The following is a 17480-nucleotide window of genomic DNA, read 5'->3' as shown; positions in this document are numbered from 1 at the left end:
AGCGCCCGTGGCTGCGCGCGTAATTGTTGCTTCAAAGTCCTGGCCAGGATCCGGATGTAGTCAGTTCGCGTTGGCGCTGCACGGCGGTCGTGTGTGCGCGGTGAATAATCGCGATTCGCAACGCGAGTGTGCATCTGTGAGTGTGTGCTCTCCATTTTGGCCATGCAAAACGACGAGGAATCAGCTGCAGCGGATGCTTCGGGTCTGGGCAATGGAGAATCCTTGCGTAGTCCACCAGCCCCGGCTCCGCGTCGTCCCAAGCCGGGCATCCTGCGACTGGACATCGGCAAGCCGCGACGCTCATCAGGTGGCTCCGTCGATTTCCGCTGCGTGGGCAGCAGCAGCAGCAATGGGAACACCAGTAACGTGGCCACTGGCGCCAACAGTGAGGTAAGTGAGCATGATTTACGGCCCATTCGGGAGTGCTTACGATTTGGCCTGGCCAACAACGACATGGCTATATGTCCGGGAAGGAAGGAGGTCAGGTGGCTACAGCAAGTGCCGCCGCCACAGCCAATAGCCATAAACACCAATCGCACTTAACTGGCTTTCGCTTCTGGCTTCGGGCCGGGTTAAGCTATGCAGCTCGACCCGGTTGGCTGTTAAAATCATTTTTTTACAACCATCGGCGGACAGGTAGAGCTATTCTAAGGTCAATGCAGAAGTGGAATGCGCTTGACATGCATACTAATATGGTTCTTAGAAGAAAGTGAACTAAGAACTTTAGGAATAGTTATAACTGCAAGGGTATATTTTTTGATTTGCTGCTTCCCGATGGAATTTTCAATTTAAGTGCATTACAAATTCCGTACATTTGCATAATTAAAGTACAAACCTTCTCGACTCTTATCGATTCCGGGTTGTAAACGTTTCTAATGAACTCAATGCACATCAAGTGTGGATTTCCTGGTTAGAGTTGCTAAAGCTAATTAGTATAATTTGGCCAACTCACTCTACATATGCATGCAAAATCTCAGATCACCGGAGGTTTCTGCTTTATGGGAGTTAATAAACAAGTTAAATCACTTGGCTATTTAGGCAGCAGGTAGTTGCAAATAGCACGGCAAACTTGCCACTGCCGCACCAGGGTATCCCAGTGTTCATTAGGCCAGACATGCGACATTGGGCCAAAACCGAGTGGATGTGGATGGGCACACCCTGGACGACTCTGGGCTGGGCAGTGGGCGGTGGGCGGTGGGGCATCGACGAGTGGGGCAAACATTTATTTAGTCATAAAGCTGATGTGTAATCTCAACAAGCCAGGCCATTCCAAGTGGGTCAGGAGTTTGTCAGTTGGCACGTTCGAGTTTGTTTGGTTGCTTCGACTACACACACAAAATTTCCCCTACCCCCCGCTACAAACCAACCAACCAAATACAGAGAGCCAAAAATAGTAGAGATAGCAGAAATGTCGCAGCTGAACAACACGGAGACCACACAGCAGAGGCACTTCATCACGCGCAGCAGTTATGAGGGCGCCTGGGATAGGTTGGTGAATGTGATGGACGGATTTGGAAGCTATCGCTATCCGGATGGCAGCGAGTATCGGGGAAGGTTCCACCAGGGTCAGTTCCACGGCTATGGCCACCTGCGACTGGCCCAGCCGTACCGCTTTACGGTTAAGGGTGAGTTCGAGCACGGTCGCCTGGTGACAGTGGAGGACATGTGGTTCTCCGACGGCCTGCATGTGGATGGCAGATTTAATGGCATGATGCTGCAGTGCGATGAATGGGATTACCTGACGCCCAAGGATCGGCGCTATCATGCCGAGCGTCGCTATGGCCAACAGCCGGTGGGTCCAACTGCGTTTCTTACGTCCAAAATGCAGCCGAGGGATATTCCCGAACATTGCTATGACGTGGAGGAGGGCCTGTTCAACAGCAAGACCTGCTGGATGACGGACCGACCCAGTCCGCTGCACCACTTCATGTACGTGAGCTGCCAACAGGATAAGGATTGGATCCAGCTGAATTGCCGCAAGGCTAGAACCCCACGTATAATCGAGCCGTCTTCCAATTTTTGTCGCCGCATTATAGCCAACAATTTAGCCACTGAACGAGCCCAGTTGCGTAGCACGGCCATCTATGCACCCAATGGCCAAGTGGATCGAGAGCGCTACTTCCACAAGCTGACCAAGAAGCGGGGTGAGCCGAAGGAACCGCTGGAGAACACTCCAAAGCGTCCCCTGCCCGCCGACGATCCCGCCTGGGAGACGGAGATGTGTGTGCGTGCCTATGCCAGGATCTTGGAGAAACGGCAAAAGGATCAGCAGGAGCTCCAGCGTCTGTATCCTTGCGCCAAAGTGGAGAAGGTGCTGAAGCCACGCAGCTGGTCGAGCACCTCGGATGTGCGCAATCCGCAGTCGGGTGGCCCCTCCAGCTGCCAGACGGACAGCTTTGGCGAGGATGAACTGGTCCTGAACATCGAGGACACCTACCGCTCGGCCAACAACATGATGCGGAAGCGGACGGCGGACAACATTAATGTGGTGCAATCCAATCTTATACGTCGAAATAGCTACATGGACATGACCCGTTCCATCTTCGAGTTGTAGATCCGCAGATCGATGTGTTTATATGTTTTTTTTTTTCTATTTAAAATTTTAAGCTAATGAGCTCACAGTTTACTCTCTGAGAAAATGAGTGCAATTCTTTGTACTCTGTTAAATAAAATTCAACGTTTTTTTAAAGTTATCGCATTACTTTTTTAAGAAACAAACATATTCGTTACAAAGTAATGAATCGAAGCCAAAACCCATATATTTAGATGAAACCTACGAATTCCGGAGTTTTCTTTGGTTTAGCCTAAAAATTAGCTAATCATAAATAACACATCTTTGCAGGTATAGGGCATTTTTATTATATTATTAACCCATTAGTAGGCAATTCCAGTCCGTTGACCGATCCAATCCAGTGCGCTGGTGATCCTAGCAAATCCAGCGGGCAGTCCCAGGGTGCACCCGTTGGAGGCCACAAAGGCGGAAATGCCCACCACGGTGGAATCTTGCTTGGTGATCAGGGGACTGCCGGCATCGCCATAGCAAGTGGATCTGCCGTTGGGAGTACGGGTGCACAGGATCTGGTCGGAGACGGTGGTGGATCCGTAGAAGGCAGCACATTCGTTGTTCGACATTATCTGGAGGTCGACGCACTGCAGCACATCGGTGAGTCCATTGGTGAAGGTGGTCACTCCCCAGCCACAGACATTGGCCCACCAGTTCTCGTAGCGCTGGGATCGATTGTTCAGCGACGGCAGGGACGCTCGGTTGACCCGGTTGCTGAATCCAACTCGGGGAATTCGAACCAGGGCAAGATGCTGGTTACCCGTGACGTACGCACTGGTTCCCACCGTCACAGTGAACTGCGCCTGGCTCAGCCGGGTGGCTCCAAAGTAGATGGTCACCCCGGAACTGCCCGTTAAACATTGAACGGACGTGAGGATCCAGGAGTCGCTTATAATTGTGCCACTGCACCAGATATTGCTCTGCCCAAAGGCCATGCCCACCACATAGGGAGCCTGTCCTTCGTACGCGGGGCTTCCATTGGTTATAATGTGATCAGGATGCTCGGGATCCTTTGGATCCTTTGGATCTTTCTTAGCAGCTGCGGCTGCGACGAGCGTTAGACCCAGGAGAACTACCAAAAGCTTCATGATTCAGATTGTTGCCCAGTTTAACTGACTCGTTTATATAGATATTCACCCAACTGACTGGGTAATTAGTCAATGTTCAGCAGAACATTAGCAAAATTTCGTTGATTATCTTTAGGGGTTTTACCCATTAATGTTTCTTATGATTGTTAAGGTAAATTGCTCAAGAACTGCCTTGCCATTAGTGGAGTCATATTAGCTACACAAAAACTGTATATGCAAACATTTTGAACAGACATTTCAATGAATATTCACTCAACTTAAAAATTTTTCATTTCGGTACAAAATATATATAAGATATAAATCATGGAGTCGAAGACAGCGAAATCTCCAAGCATCACACAGGTAGATATCCTGCTGACTGGATCCAGATATGTTGGACCCTGTGATGAGTTGGGCTTGCAGGAAATGGGTGTCTACATCTATCCGGATGGCACACGCTACACAGGAGAGTTCCTTAACAATCGCTTCCACGGAAAGGGCACTATTCAAACACCGGATTCTTCGGGCGTTACCTTCCAAGTTACCCATCACAATGGCACACTGGTCTCGATCGATCAGTTGAACTTCAATGATGGTCTGCCCATGGACTTTGTTATGAAGGATCATTATACAATGAGTTTCAAGTCCTGGTCGTACTGCACCTCGGAGGATCGCCGATTCCACCAGGAGACCAAGGGACCGATTGATGCTGTCGGTCCAAATAAGTTCCAGTCCAAGGACGGACCGAATCCCCTCAACCTGGGTCGCAACATCTTCGATCTGGGCTTTGGTCTGCTGGGCAATCGTGGCTTTATGTTGGACACAAAGGCGTTTAACAACCAGAGTATATATCTGGGGTGTCGGGAGGCCCGTCGCTGGATCCGGGAGAACTGTGCCCATGGACCGCTGAGCAAGCGACACCTCAAGCAGAAGGTATTGGCCCGTTTTGCCCGTGAGATCATTCGGAACAATCAGGAGAATGCAGGCTGCAGTCGGAAGGAGTTCATGACCGAAATCCACCCATGTCAGCGGCCCACTAGCTTGGAGAGCTTTGGTTCGGAGCGTCTCCATCTGGGTAGCACCACGGACTCCAGCTCCTCGGAGGTTCAGGCCATGAGATTGCTTCCTAAGGACTTCCATGCCAAGTGGACAAGAGAGAGGAGCAAGAGCGGCGTGTGCCGCATCAACTGATTGTTTGTTTCATCGAATTTTCGTTACTTTCGCTTCCACTTTTCATGTGGCCTTAAATTAATATATTGTAAATCGTTGGTTGACCCACATTCTGTGACCAACGCCTCGATGTTAGGAGCCCAAGATTTATGGCCAAATCGCGAAAACTGCAGCCGAACATGGAAATCCACTTAGGCCTAAAGGCGTGTGCTTTCCATTTTGTTACTGGGTCATCCATCGGTTCCATGGCGGCATTGAACCTCAGCTCGAATGTTACCTTAAACCTGGAAAACTCTAAAAATTGAGGCCTAGGCCACCGGCACAGCGGGTAATGAACCCATAATCGCCGAACATTATGCTACACGTGCTCGGGGGCGTAGAGATAAATTTGATGTTAATTAAAGCCAGCCGAGAAATCCATTTAATTAAAAGGGACGAAAGTGAAATCAGAGAAAGTGAAAGGCAACGGCAAAGGCAAAACACAGAAAACACAATGAAGACCACCAAAACATATATTTCAATAGTGGGCGCTCCCCCAGAAAAAAGCACACAAGCCCACACACAAGCAAGTGGATAAAAGCCGGGAAAAACCTAGAATTTCGCGATTTTCTTTATCAACCCTTGCATGTTTGATTTTCATTTACATGGCCGGGCCAAGAATACAAGGTGACTCACTATCACATACACACAAGCGCCATCTAAATGGACATTCGAAGTCCTGGCTGGTTACGCCCGGATACGGCGTTGTTATCACATGCCGTTGGCGATTTTTACACTCATTCGTCTTCGTTCCAACTGGGCGAGGAAGTCAGCCACTCGGTCCCGGACTCTCGGACTCCCGATCCCCTCTAGCCATCACCCAGTCGCAATGTCCTGGCGCATGTCCATGTAAATTCCTTCAGAGTGTGTGCGTTTGTGTGGGTTTTGGGCACGTTTTGGCTTTGATAAGTTGCCCAACGCGCGGGCGGGGTGTTCGTTCTTCATTCATATTCATTCATTATTAGAAAAATTTAAGTTTCACCTGTCTGTGTGAGGTCCTTCGTGGTCGCCGTCTCTTTCGATGATGATGGTCTTTTCCTGCCTGGCCAGCCCGGCCAGCCAGCTAAGCCGTTCAGTCTGCGCACAAGGCTGCTCCAAAGCACTTCGGCTTACAACTGGCTAACTGGCTAACTGGCTAAATCGGGAGCAAAAAGTGCTAGCTTGTCCATTACCATTGAAGAGATTTTCTTTGAGGGCACTAGAAGAGATGTAACCATAAATTTGCACAGCAGTGGAATTAATAAATAAGCACCAAACAGTGAAGGTCGCTCCACCTCCACACGCAAAGAGTAGCAGTGTGATTTGAGTAATTAGCTGTCCCAGAGCAGCACTTGAAAATTCGTTAAGTGAAGCTCTTGCCATCGTCCATTCGTAGAACAACTCGGGAGTCACCTCGCCACATCAACTTTCTGTGACCTGGGCACCGCCATGCGACTTGGATAGAGGTGGCTGGCAAATGCAGAGCAGCGCCGATGCGAAGAGGGAATTCTACAAAGGACAACGGGGCAGGAGGTGAGTCCTTTAAAGGGATACTTCAGACCACGAGCTACTACCTCCGTCGCTGTGTTTCTATCTGTTTTTTTTAAAGAACTGCGTCACAGGAGGAACACAGATCCTACGAATTGAACGGTACGCAACATCTACCTACTTAAAAATATATCATTTATATCAGCCATAATAGTAGTATGCTTTTGTGAATATTATATAAATAGAAATGTAATTTATATTATCCAGTAAGTATTAAGTACCTACACATTTTTTAGTACTTTGCTTTAAATTCTTTTTATACAAATCAAACCTCCTTTTTTTTAAAAGCCCGGATATTCTTTGCTGTAATGTTTAATATAAAGTAACCATTTAATGACCGCCCACTCCAGATTTCCCACTGCAAAACCAGAGCAGCGACGCCGAGAGCTGCCACCAGGAACCCCACTTCGCCCACCAGCAGCGTCCGCCAGGAATCGGAATCGGAATCGGATTCGACGAGGATGGCGGCGGCGGCGACATTGACGATGAGGAGAGCTACACAATTTCCGTATCGGCAATAATGCAGAGACGTGCCAGTGTGCGCGGCTATCGGGGCAAACGCGGCAGCCGGAGTTCGAGACGTGCATCCAGTCCCATGGATCACGTGCTGGACAGTGTGGAGCGGCGACGCTCCAGTGTCTATACGACAAGTTCAGGCAAGTCCGTGTACCCATAAGTGTCCGGAGCAGATTTCGTTTAGTTAACGAGCGGAATGCTCCCCGGTTCTCCTCGGTCCTCGAGTGGCGGCTAATCAACGTCTGGGGGCCTGTTTTTCGTAATTTTTCATGCTACGTGCGGAACGTTTTGATGGCGTGGCATACGGGGCGTATGTGTAATCTGTTTGCCTTGCTTTGACTTTCGTTTCACTTTGCAGAGGAGGGCACCAATCAGGAGTCGACGCAAGAGCAAATCTTTGAGAACATCCGCCTGCACAAGGAGGTCATACAGTCGGTGAAGCTACAGCCATGGCCCATCCGCAAGAAGCTCAAGTTGGTGCGGCAGGTGGGTGTCGTCCACTCCACACGCTTTTCTAGATGGGAGTGGAATTTGGTTGGTTTGGGGATTTCGCCCAAAACTGGGCGCGTTCGTTTTCACGCCGCTTGTCAGGTCGTTGAAAATGTTACGACCGCTTTTTCTTCCTTGCCAGGACCAAACCACCCCGCACACATCATCAAATCCTGAGCCAAACTTTTCGATTTCATTCACACACAAACACTCTTTATCTCCCATCTTTCGCTACACCCTGGAATTTTTAATGATGTTTGGACTTTGCGGATCCTGCGGCTCCTTCGATGTGTTGACAGGCCAAAACATATGTGGCACGCCACGAGGGCGCGCTCCAGGAGCGCTTCGCCATGTCACGCAGCACCAGAGACTTGTGGGCGAGGTTTAAAATTTTAATGGCGGCAGTAAGTGATTTTGTTACCCCCTTCTCTCTCTCTCTGTTTTCTTTTTTTGTGGTTTTTCCCTCGACGGAAACGCCTGCAGAATGCGAAATGCAACGGGCCCAAGGCGAATGTCACCCAAGCCGAGCAAAAAATATTTATGTTTACACAATTTATGGGCCACTTTCCGGTCGGAAAGGGACGGACATTCAATAAATCCCCACTGTTCGCATAGTTCAACGAGCTATGTGTAGTAGTAAGCCCCATGGCATTCTCGCTGCTGGGCGACCAATTAAAATACGAACTTGTGCCGGCTGCCATTCCTTTCGAGAAATAAATCCTTTCTTGCATCCGACGTCTTCTGCAGCGATGGCGACACTGGAAACGGGAGACGGCCAGCTTCCTCACCGTCCTCATTCCCTGGGAGCTGCGCATCAAGGAAATCGAATCGCACTTCGGCTCCGGCGTGGCCTCCTACTTTACATTCCTGCGATGGCTTATGTGGGTCAATATCATGATTGCCATTCCGCTGGTCGCCTTCGTCATTGGCCCCGAGGTGAGTGTCCGCAGAAGTAGCCAATTCGTTTGGCACACACACTTTACACACATTTATGTATCCGCTTGGCTTTGTTCCAGTACTTTGCCACAAAGCACGGCGAAACGGATCCCAGGAAAAGGATGTCCGACCCGGAGGCTCGGGTGGCCGGCAATCTTTTCACGTTCTGGGAGTTCGAGGGATACCTCAAATATTCACCTATGTTTTATGGGTAAGCCACTTGTTTGCGAGACTCCCTTTTGGTTGGGCAAGTGCTGAGCTTCTCTTGCAAGTCAGTCTGTTTAAAATGAATCAATAATAATTCTTTTAGAGCAGAAGCTGAAATTTTATTAGCCTTTTCAACAGAAAATAGGTGTCATAACTTTCCAAGAAAGTTATGTGCTAATGTAGTTATATATTTGTACTTCTTTTTTGGGTATGAGAGCTCTATTAATTGCATCCAGTCCCATGGATCACGTGCTGGACAGTGTGGAGCGGCGACGCTCCAGTGTCTATACGTTCACTATACGTTTCACGTTCTGGGAGTTCGAGGGATACCTCAAATATTCACCTATGTTTTATGGGTAAGCCACTTGTTTGCGAGACTCCCTTTTGGTTGGGCAAGTGCTGAGCTTCTCTTGCAAGTCAGTCTGTTTAAAATGAATCAATAATAATTCTTTTAGAGCAGAAGCTGAAATTTTATTAGCCTTTTCAACAGAAAATAGGTGTCATAACTTTCCAAGAAAGTTATGTGCTAATGTAGTTATATATTTGTACTTCTTTTTTGGGTATGAGAGCTCTATTAATTGCTGGCAATATCCCATATCATATCTTCCACTGTTTTCCTATCCCCCAGATACTATTCAAGCACATCCGGCATTAGCACGTCCGGATATAAGCTGCCCTTGGCCTATTTCCTTACCGCCGTTCTGGTCTACATCTACAGCTTTGTGGCCACGTTAAGGAAGTGAGTATGATGGGATCACGGTGAAATAGGGGCCAAGGGGTCATGGGTATGGGTCCCAGTTTTGTGTAGGCCTTTCATTAAGTTCCTGGTCATCGAAGCCGCAAAAAGCAAACTAAATGCCAGAATGCTCGTTAATTAATTAAACAACTCTGAAGCGCTGATTAAATAATACAAATCTTGGCCACGAGGCGTGTCTGGGGGCCTGAAAAAGTTTCTACGCCTCGAAATAATCAAAGGAAAAAGCATTGGCCATTATGATTTACGCACGCACACTACCAGACACGTGCTCCAAAAGGGGGCGGGTAGCGTGGGGGGGCGGGGCAGGAAACGGAAACGGCAAAACGCCATTTTGACCGTTGGGCGTCTGACACGCTTTAATGGCTTTGTCGGCATTATGCTGATTTCGTAATTGAACAAAGCAGCAATGTCAACAGTGAGCAGTCGGCACTGACCTTTCCATTTGGCCACTTTTGCCACTTTTGCGGGTCACGTTCTCAACGTGCGTGGATTAACCGAATTGCAATGCTATCCGGCATTCAAAATGGGAATTGCCGGGATTTCAGAACAAATTATGGCTAAATTTCCTCTTTCGATACTTGGACAGAATGGCGGAAAACTCGCGCAACTCGAAACTTTCCTCGAAGGACGACGAGTGCGTCTTCTCGTGGAAGCTCTTCACCGGCTGGGACTTTATGATTGGTAAGTGGGCGGCGTCAGTGGCGCAACGAGCTGCCATCATCACAAGTTTTGCATCTCCCACAGGACACGCGGAAACGGCACACAATCGCATCGCATCCGTAGTCGTGGGCTTCAAGGAGGCGCTGCTGGAGGAGGCGGAGAAAAAGAAGGATAATCGCAAGTAAGTCGCGGCCAACTGAAGCTATTTACTTACCATAATCGATACGCCATGTCCTTTCAGCTGGCGGGTCATACTCCAGAGGATCCTGGTCAATATCCTGGTGATGGGGCTGCTGGGCTTGTCGGGAGCCACGGTGGTGCTGCTGGTTAATCAGTAAGTGGATTGGGGAAATGAAGATTGAAGAAATGCGCAGAAAAATAGTGATGTAAATTCGTTGATAAATATTTGCTATCTTTTTTAATGGGAAATTAAATACGTATAGTTATATAGGAAATTGGTTACATCACAATTTAAAATTGAAATACTGCTGAAATAATTTTTATTTACAGCTCAGAGGATTTGGCCAAGCATGACAACTGGCTGAGCCGCAATGCGGTGAACGTGACCATGACCCTGCTCTCCTTCTTCCTGCCCATGATATTCGAGGCACTGGGTCTGTTCGAGAACTGGCATCCCAGGCAGCAGCTGCGCTTGCAATTGGCTCGGTGAGGGATAACCAGTGCTAATCATAAATAATTGCACATAACTGAAGTGACCCCTACTTTGCAGCATTATGATCCTGAACATGTTGAATTTGTACTCGCTGATGTTCTCCTTCATCTACAAGATCAACAGTAAGGAGAAGCCGCTTCAGATGTTGAAATTGGAGAACGAAACAAACACCATGGAGCTGAAGCATCTACTTAGTTCGATTGAGGCTCTCAGGGCCATGACCCCCACAACTTCGCTATATGGAGAAAGTACTTCGGATGGGCTGTTCGATGACTCCACCTCAACTGCAAGTTGGGGTGAGGATGCTGGTGGCCTCTTTTCGACCACAGCCGCTGCCACCCTAATCTCCACCACCGTGCAGCGTCTCAAGTGCTATAACATGACTGTAAAATGCTCAAAGCTGCGGCGCAACATCATCAGTGGCAAGAACTTGACCACCACCTTGATGGTTCTCAACCTGACAACACCAGCCATGGTGCCACCAACCTTACCAACCACATTGCTACTACCTACGACAATACCTACGACATTACCTACGACATTACCTACAACAATACCTACTACATGGCCTAATACATTGTCCTCCACATTAGCCACCACAACCACAGAGCCAACAAAGCCGGCAACAACAACGACATCACCTTGGACAACTCTACCGCCCTCGACAACAACCACTGCGGCAACCACACCCACTGAAGGAGCCACTACAACCACAGAAGCACCAGCCACAACCACACTTGCACTTACCACAACCACACATAAGATCACCACACTCGAAATGAATAGTACAATACCAGATACTACAAAATCCATAACCAATGCATCCTCTCCGGAAACACCTATAAGTACTGAAAGTCCAGACTCAACAACAAACACCGCCACTTTGAGCACAAAAGCGATAACAAGTACCACCAGTTTACCATTAAGCAGCACCACCAAAGTAACTACAACCACAACCACGGAGAAACCACAGCGAGAGGATAACTTTATCTACACCACCGGAGATGACGAGGGCTCCTACGATTATGGCAGCGATTCCACATCAGACGCTCCGGATAATTATAGCTACTCCGATATAACGGATTACTCTTCGGAACCATCGGAAATTGAGGATTTTGATGAACAGGAAAGCACTGATCAGGCAGACGATCCTCTGGCCAAAGTTTTGGAGCAACTCGATGAAAATGAGACGAAAAGCCGCAGGAAAAGGGCATTGCCTGAATCACCATTCCCTACGAGCAAGTACAGCAGGCGACATCGTAACGGTTCCGCCGTCATAGCTGCACAACCAGGAGAAACCACTGATTCGGGGAATACTACACCTAGTCGGTGGCCCTTTAATTGGGCATCCTTCAGACAAACCACACCGGCAACCACCACAACAAAAAGAGTTCCTAGGGGATTTTTAACCAAGGAGGAGTGGGAAAGACGCAGACGACTCAAGAGCAGGAGTACCACAACCACAAGTACCACCAGCACCACCACAACTACAAGAAGACCCAGGTGGAGATACCGAACCACGACCACTGAACTTACCAGCACCACCGAGGAGCAGTCCTCAACAACGGAGAGTTCCACTGAGTCCTCGAGTCCAGAGAGCACCACCAACGCCTTCGAAAGCAGCAGTAGCACCACCGCAGAAGATGAATACAGCACCACTGAGGGAACGGAGAATAGGCCCTACTATGTGGGCTATGTGGACATATCGGAATTGGGGAGTACCATCTACTACGATGGAGACAGCGAGTTCCTGGAGGAGTGTGTGATTACCATTTGCCCCAAAGGCGATGACATTTTGGGCAGCACCACCGAGAATCCGGATAGCACCACCCAGAGCAGCGACTCCAAGCAGCTAACCACCGTGAAACTCACGCCGCTGGAGCGGAAACAGAAGCGTCTGAAGGAAGTGCAGCTGGCGATTAAGCAAATACAAACCAATCTGACAACCATGTGCTGGGAGACCTCCTTGGGCCAGGAGCTCTCCAAAGTCATCGTATTCGACGGGGTGAGTGCGGTTACGGGGTTCCCCTTTTTACTCAGCAGTTCAAAATGAAATTTATCACCATGAGCTGCTGCTATCAATTTCCCTGGGCTGCCAGCTCGGAAGCCACTGCCTCTGTATCAGAATCTATTTAGACTTAAATATGATTGAACTCAAATGGGAGTTGCTCGGAGCTTTCTGGGCGTGAAAGCCCGTTTAGCTAAATTATCCGGAAAATTTAACGCAAAATTTGTCTTCCGCCTCTGCACTTGAGTACTCTTCGTCTTCCTTTCCTTTCTTTTATTTTTTTTTTTTTTCATTTTTTGTATCCTCCGTTTTGAAGGGGCTATGGGAATTTTGAAAATCAAATTTTTGCGCTCGTCTAGCAAAACCGAAATCCACTTGACTTAAAAGGCCAAACGATTTGAGCAAGAAAAAGGCAAAATAGCAGCAATGCGAAAGGCATTTTATCATAATAATCGCTCTCGGGAGTCCTTTTCCCAATTGATGCGGAGCTCAGCTGGTGGCCGGAACAGGAATTGGAACAGAAACTTGGTAACTTGGTAACTTGGGACTCGCTCTTCGATTTCCAGTCAGAAATTTACATAAGCCATAAGCATGATTGTGAACTTTTGCCCCGTCGAATGGCAACTTTTATTTGGCCATTTGCCACGTCGAGTGTCGATTGCCATCCCATTGGGCCGTGAACTTTCAGTCTAATCGTAAACCAATTCATGGGATTGCCAAAGTTTTCAAGGTCAGCCAGGCACTTTTGAGATAAGCATATCTACCACCGAAGTCAATAACCCTATTGGTAGTAGACATCTCAATCCATGGGATTACATGCCCTTTTATTTCGTACTTAGCATTTGTCCGACATTCTTGTAAACTCCGTGTGTGGGCCTTCGCTCGGAAATCCCAAAAAAAAAATAAGAGACATGGGTCCCGTGCTCGATTTGATTATCCGAGGCCCCCAAACATGGCGTACATAATCTCTATTAAACGATTTAAGCACATAAATTAGGCAAGTTACGGGCCGGGCTTAAACGCATTTATGCTTTACGCATAACAAAATAGAGAGGCGATGGGAAATTGGGTTTGGTCATGTGCGGCTTGGGTTTGGGTTTGGATGCCCAACCACAGTGCACATCCACATCCTCATGCTCATCCTCATCCACCTCCACAAGACATAAACATCTCATTCAGGTTTCGATTCGAAACTTGGGGCACGTGTTCGTGCATGAATTTCGACCACAGAATCGAGAAGGTAAATTCAGCCGTAATCTAGAATTGAAGGCGGTACAATATCGGATATGCAACGATCCGGATTACGTGTGACTACTTTTAAGCGCCAGCATCCGGTTACCAAGTTCATTACAAAAGCTCTTATTTAACCCCATCCCACTTCTCACCGTATCTCTTGCCACCTCAAAACCGAATTCAATCCAAAAAGCTGATGTCCATTGTGGCGCCGCTGTGCATCGACTTTCTGCGCGCCCTCTTCGTGCGGTATGTCAATCAAAACTGGTGCTGGGACATGGAGAAGACCTTTCCCCAGGTGAGCAGACGATGCCATCCGGTTTTCGGGTGTCCGTGGTAGTGACTAATGTGAGGCTTTGTTGTCGCTCCGCAGTACGGTGACTTCAAGATAGCCGAGAACATCCTGACGTTGATTAATAACCAGGGCCAAGTGTGGATGGGCATATTCTTCTCGCCGGGCCTGGTGCTCATCAACCTGGTCAAATTGATGATCATGATGTACTTCCGCTCGTGGATAGTGCTCACCTGCAATGTGCCGCACGAGGTGGTGTTCAAGTAAGTGGTCTCATCTGGTCTCATCTGGTGGCAAACACTCGGTGTAATCCGTAATCCTTGCAGGGCGTCCAAATCGAACAACTTCTACCTATCGCTGCTGTTGACCATGCTCTTCCTTTGTGTCCTGCCTGTGGGCTATGCGATTGTCTGGCTGCGCCCCTCCTGGCATTGTGGACCCTTCTCGGAGTACAACAGGATAGCTGAGTTCATTACCAACACCACGCGGAATGCTCTGCCAAAGTAAGTTTTTAAGTCGAGTGAAAAGGATTTTTATCATGATTCAAAACTTTCCAGACAACTCCACGAACCCCTGGACTATCTGACCTCCTCGAGCACTGTGATTCCACTTCTGCTGCTGCTTATCCTCATCATATACTACCTGGTTTCGCTGACTGGCGCCCTCCGCGAAGCCAACCAGGACTTGCGCACCCAACTCCAAAAGGAACGCGAGGAGGAGCGCAAGAAGATCTTCAAGGTTCCGGAGGTCAAGCAGGCGGAACCAACGGCCACCACGCTGACAAATCGCTGGCGCAAAGTTCTCGAAGCCAGCTCACCGGTTACACCCACTCAACCACCCGATTTTGATACGGAGGAGTACAAAAATCAAGCCCGAAAAGGTAAGCTCTGTCAAGACAGAGATTTAAGATTTAAGTTCACAACTCATTTAATTCGCTTCCACATTCCCTGCACATAGAGCTAATCTCACGCATCATGAAGAAGGCGTTGCGCAAGGGGTCCGCCACGTCGGAAGAGGATTCGTTTGTGCGGCGCGATGACGATGACACGGACACCGAGCACCAGGATTCCCTGCCCCACGACGAGGAGGCCAAGGACAAACGCTTTGGCCTGTCGCGATTACAGCAAATCCGGCGTACCCGCAAACCATCGCTGGTGGACATCGTGCAGATTGCCAAGCAGGAGCGGGCACGAGCGGGATCCATTGTGGCCGGAACCAGCTCTGCTGGAACTGGCAATTTTCCCGTAAAGGAGACGCATCCAAAGAGCCGCTTCAAAGTGGAGAAACATGAGCGCAAGGATAGGGGCAGCATGAAGGACAAAAAGGACACCAGGCACAGGCAGCCACAACAGCAGCCGCCGCCCTATGAATCGCCCAAGGACAACGAACATGATCCGGATACAAATTCAAGGATTGTCAGCGAACGCCGCGCCAGCCTACTAAGGCGCCACAAGGAGCAGGCCGAGGGAGAGGAACCGCCCACCAGCCCAGAAGCACCACAAACACCCATCTCGCCAGCAGAGCCAGTGGTACCAGTGGCGCCCGAGGAATCCACACCCGAAACGCCCACGTTGGCCAAAAGCAAATTCCACATAGTTGATGAAAAAAAACCGCCGCAGGAGCTGGAAGATAAACCCTTGCCGACAACCAAGGAGAGTGGCGGCGGTAGTGGCGTTGGAAGTTTGGGCAAGTTCAAGTTCCGTAAGCACAAATTCAAGTCAAATAATGTGGCTGCCGCCAAGCCGGAGCCCGAGGTGTTCAAGTTCGACGAGCGGAGTGTGGAAAGGAGCACGGATGTGCCAGCCACTCCCGCCGCAGAGCACCTGAACAGCGAGCTGTCCGGCACTGAGGAGCAGGAACGAAGTCTGCCCTCACCCACTCCCAGCCAGGGTCAGGGTCACCACCAGCGGCAATTGTCCGTGCTTTCCCGGCAAGGTCGCAAGAAGATCGGCAACCTGTTGGCCCTGGTTCGTGAGGCAGTCAATCTCAAGAAGGACGATGTGGAGCAGCCGGGCTCGGATGAGTCGCCGGGTCCCACGACGCCCACCTATTTGGCGTACACACCGCCGCCACCACCATCAGTATTGTCCAGCGTGTCCAGTTCGACGGCCTTGGAAATGCCACCTACTCCCGAACCGGAATCGCCCACGCCCAGTGCACCACTGCACTTTGGCAGCAGCACATCCTCCCGTCCGCCTACCAAGCCACCCAAGCCTCCAGTGGTGCACGCCTCCACCACTGCTCCAACGGCCACCATCGATGACCTGGAGGAACTGGACACAGCCGGTCCAATTACGTTTCCCAAACGCAGCGATTCCCATCGCCGTCGCACCATGAGACAGGATTCACAGAGCTCCGTTTGGTCGGATAACATACCCACAATTACCATAAGCACCACCGGCAGCGATGAGTGCATCGTGGATGCTGCTGCTCCACAAAATGGACTTCCCGAGCCGCGGAGTGCTTCCCCGGAGCCCACGGTCAACATTATAAAGATTGACATTGAGAATGAGCAGGAGGAATGATGTACCTACCGAAGAAGTGCCTTGAACACCAGATTGTCTTCTTGAATAAACATATTAGCATTCTTCCTAAATTCTATTCACTTACTACTTAGCTTGAATCTTGTTCTTCAGAATATAAAAAGAAATCTTTCGATCCTTACGAAATAATGATGTTTTATTCATAAGCTTATTTCCGTAAAAAGTAACAATAAACCACACACAATTTGCACACAATTTAAATGTGTTTTTCTTCACTTTTGATATTAATTTTTTGTCCTCGAATTTATGTGCGTTAAATAACTTGAAATTAAATAACGCGCCAAGATTAGTATTGCAAAACACCATGGCAAGCAGTGTGTGCAAGCAGTGCCTTACAGTTCCAAATGTGGCCACACTGTTGTGGCGCCACTCAGATCAAATTTAATATTTAAAACATTTGAATAGGAAATTGAAATATGGCTCAAAAAAAATATAATTATAACATTAAATAAAAATTCCTCACCACATATATTAATATGTATATTTTATATAATTTTTACCTGAAACACGTTGCGTATAATACTCAATTAAGAACAATTATTGGGATTAACTAAATGTAAATTGTTTATCCCAAATGAACAATGGTCAAATAATTTATATTTGATCGCAAGCTCAAATTTTAGTACGCTCTTTTAGTTCCTTCAATGAAACCGAAAGTGCGGCGACGTTAGTGGTACATTAACCTTCTTATCAGCTGTGCCAGCGATAACCTGCTAGCTCCAATAACTACAAAGTAAGCGGAAAGTAGAGCAGAGAGTCCAGCTCTCACAGCCTCCCAAATTTCTAGGCATTTATGTGGA

General features: G+C 48.6%; 4 protein-coding genes and 1 pseudogene across 4 annotated transcripts; 3 read left to right on the top strand and 2 right to left on the bottom strand.

Annotated features, from left to right (window-relative positions):
• Window positions 1–31: 31 nt before the first annotated feature.
• LOC120448821 lies at window positions 32–416 on the bottom strand (annotated as a pseudogene).
• Window positions 417–1270: 854 nt separating this feature from the next.
• Window positions 1271–2689, top strand: LOC120448818. Its single transcript, XM_039631016.2, has one exon. The coding sequence runs from the start codon at window positions 1409–1411 to the stop codon at window positions 2552–2554; it is 1146 nt and encodes a 381-aa protein (XP_039486950.1). The 5' UTR covers window positions 1271–1408; the 3' UTR covers window positions 2555–2689.
• A 164-nt stretch (window positions 2690–2853) lies between these two features.
• On the bottom strand, window positions 2854–3651 carry LOC120448820 (serine protease 1). Its single transcript, XM_039631019.1, has one exon. It carries the CDS (start codon window positions 3649–3651, stop codon window positions 2875–2877), a length of 777 nt encoding a protein of 258 aa, XP_039486953.1. The 3' UTR covers window positions 2854–2874.
• A 227-nt stretch (window positions 3652–3878) lies between these two features.
• On the top strand, window positions 3879–4930 carry LOC120448819 (MORN repeat-containing protein 5). The gene has a single exon (XM_039631017.1). It carries the CDS (start codon window positions 3955–3957, stop codon window positions 4819–4821), a length of 867 nt encoding a protein of 288 aa, XP_039486951.1. The 5' UTR covers window positions 3879–3954; the 3' UTR covers window positions 4822–4930.
• A 1285-nt stretch (window positions 4931–6215) lies between these two features.
• LOC120448822 lies at window positions 6216–16849 on the top strand. The gene is made up of 18 exons (XM_039631021.2): window positions 6216–6351; window positions 6428–6468; window positions 6717–7022; window positions 7241–7368; window positions 7671–7775; window positions 8119–8307; window positions 8388–8518; window positions 9143–9253; window positions 9858–9952; window positions 10016–10112; window positions 10173–10265; window positions 10442–10597; window positions 10662–12609; window positions 14039–14143; window positions 14219–14400; window positions 14464–14640; window positions 14695–15017; window positions 15095–16849. The coding sequence occupies exons 1-18, from the start codon at window positions 6296–6298 to the stop codon at window positions 16660–16662; spliced, it is 5811 nt and encodes a 1936-aa protein (XP_039486955.1). The 5' UTR covers window positions 6216–6295; the 3' UTR covers window positions 16663–16849.
• Window positions 16850–17480: the final 631 nt, after the last annotated feature.

The sequence above is a fragment of the Drosophila santomea genome, chromosome 3L, assembly GCF_016746245.2.
Source record: "Drosophila santomea strain STO CAGO 1482 chromosome 3L, Prin_Dsan_1.1, whole genome shotgun sequence".
NCBI lineage: Eukaryota > Metazoa > Arthropoda > Insecta > Diptera > Drosophilidae > Drosophila > Drosophila santomea.
This window is presented reverse-complemented; position numbering and strand designations above follow the sequence as displayed.

Excerpts from the sequence above, each read along its gene's own strand:
- LOC120448818 (XM_039631016.2), top strand. The coding sequence starts at position 1,409 with ATGTCGCAGCTGAACAACACGGAGACCACACAGCAGAGGCACTTCATC.
- LOC120448820 (XM_039631019.1), bottom strand. The coding sequence starts at position 3,651 with ATGAAGCTTTTGGTAGTTCTCCTGGGTCTAACGCTCGTCGCAGCCGCA.
- LOC120448819 (XM_039631017.1), top strand. The coding sequence starts at position 3,955 with ATGGAGTCGAAGACAGCGAAATCTCCAAGCATCACACAGGTAGATATC.
- LOC120448822 (XM_039631021.2), top strand. The coding sequence starts at position 6,296 with ATGCAGAGCAGCGCCGATGCGAAGAGGGAATTCTACAAAGGACAACGG. Across the intron at positions 14,401-14,463 it reads CCGCACGAGGTGGTGTTCAA|GGCGTCCAAATCGAACAACT; the intron begins GTAAGTGGTCTC and ends TAATCCTTGCAG. Across the intron at positions 15,018-15,094 it reads CAAAAATCAAGCCCGAAAAG|AGCTAATCTCACGCATCATG; the intron begins GTAAGCTCTGTC and ends CCCTGCACATAG.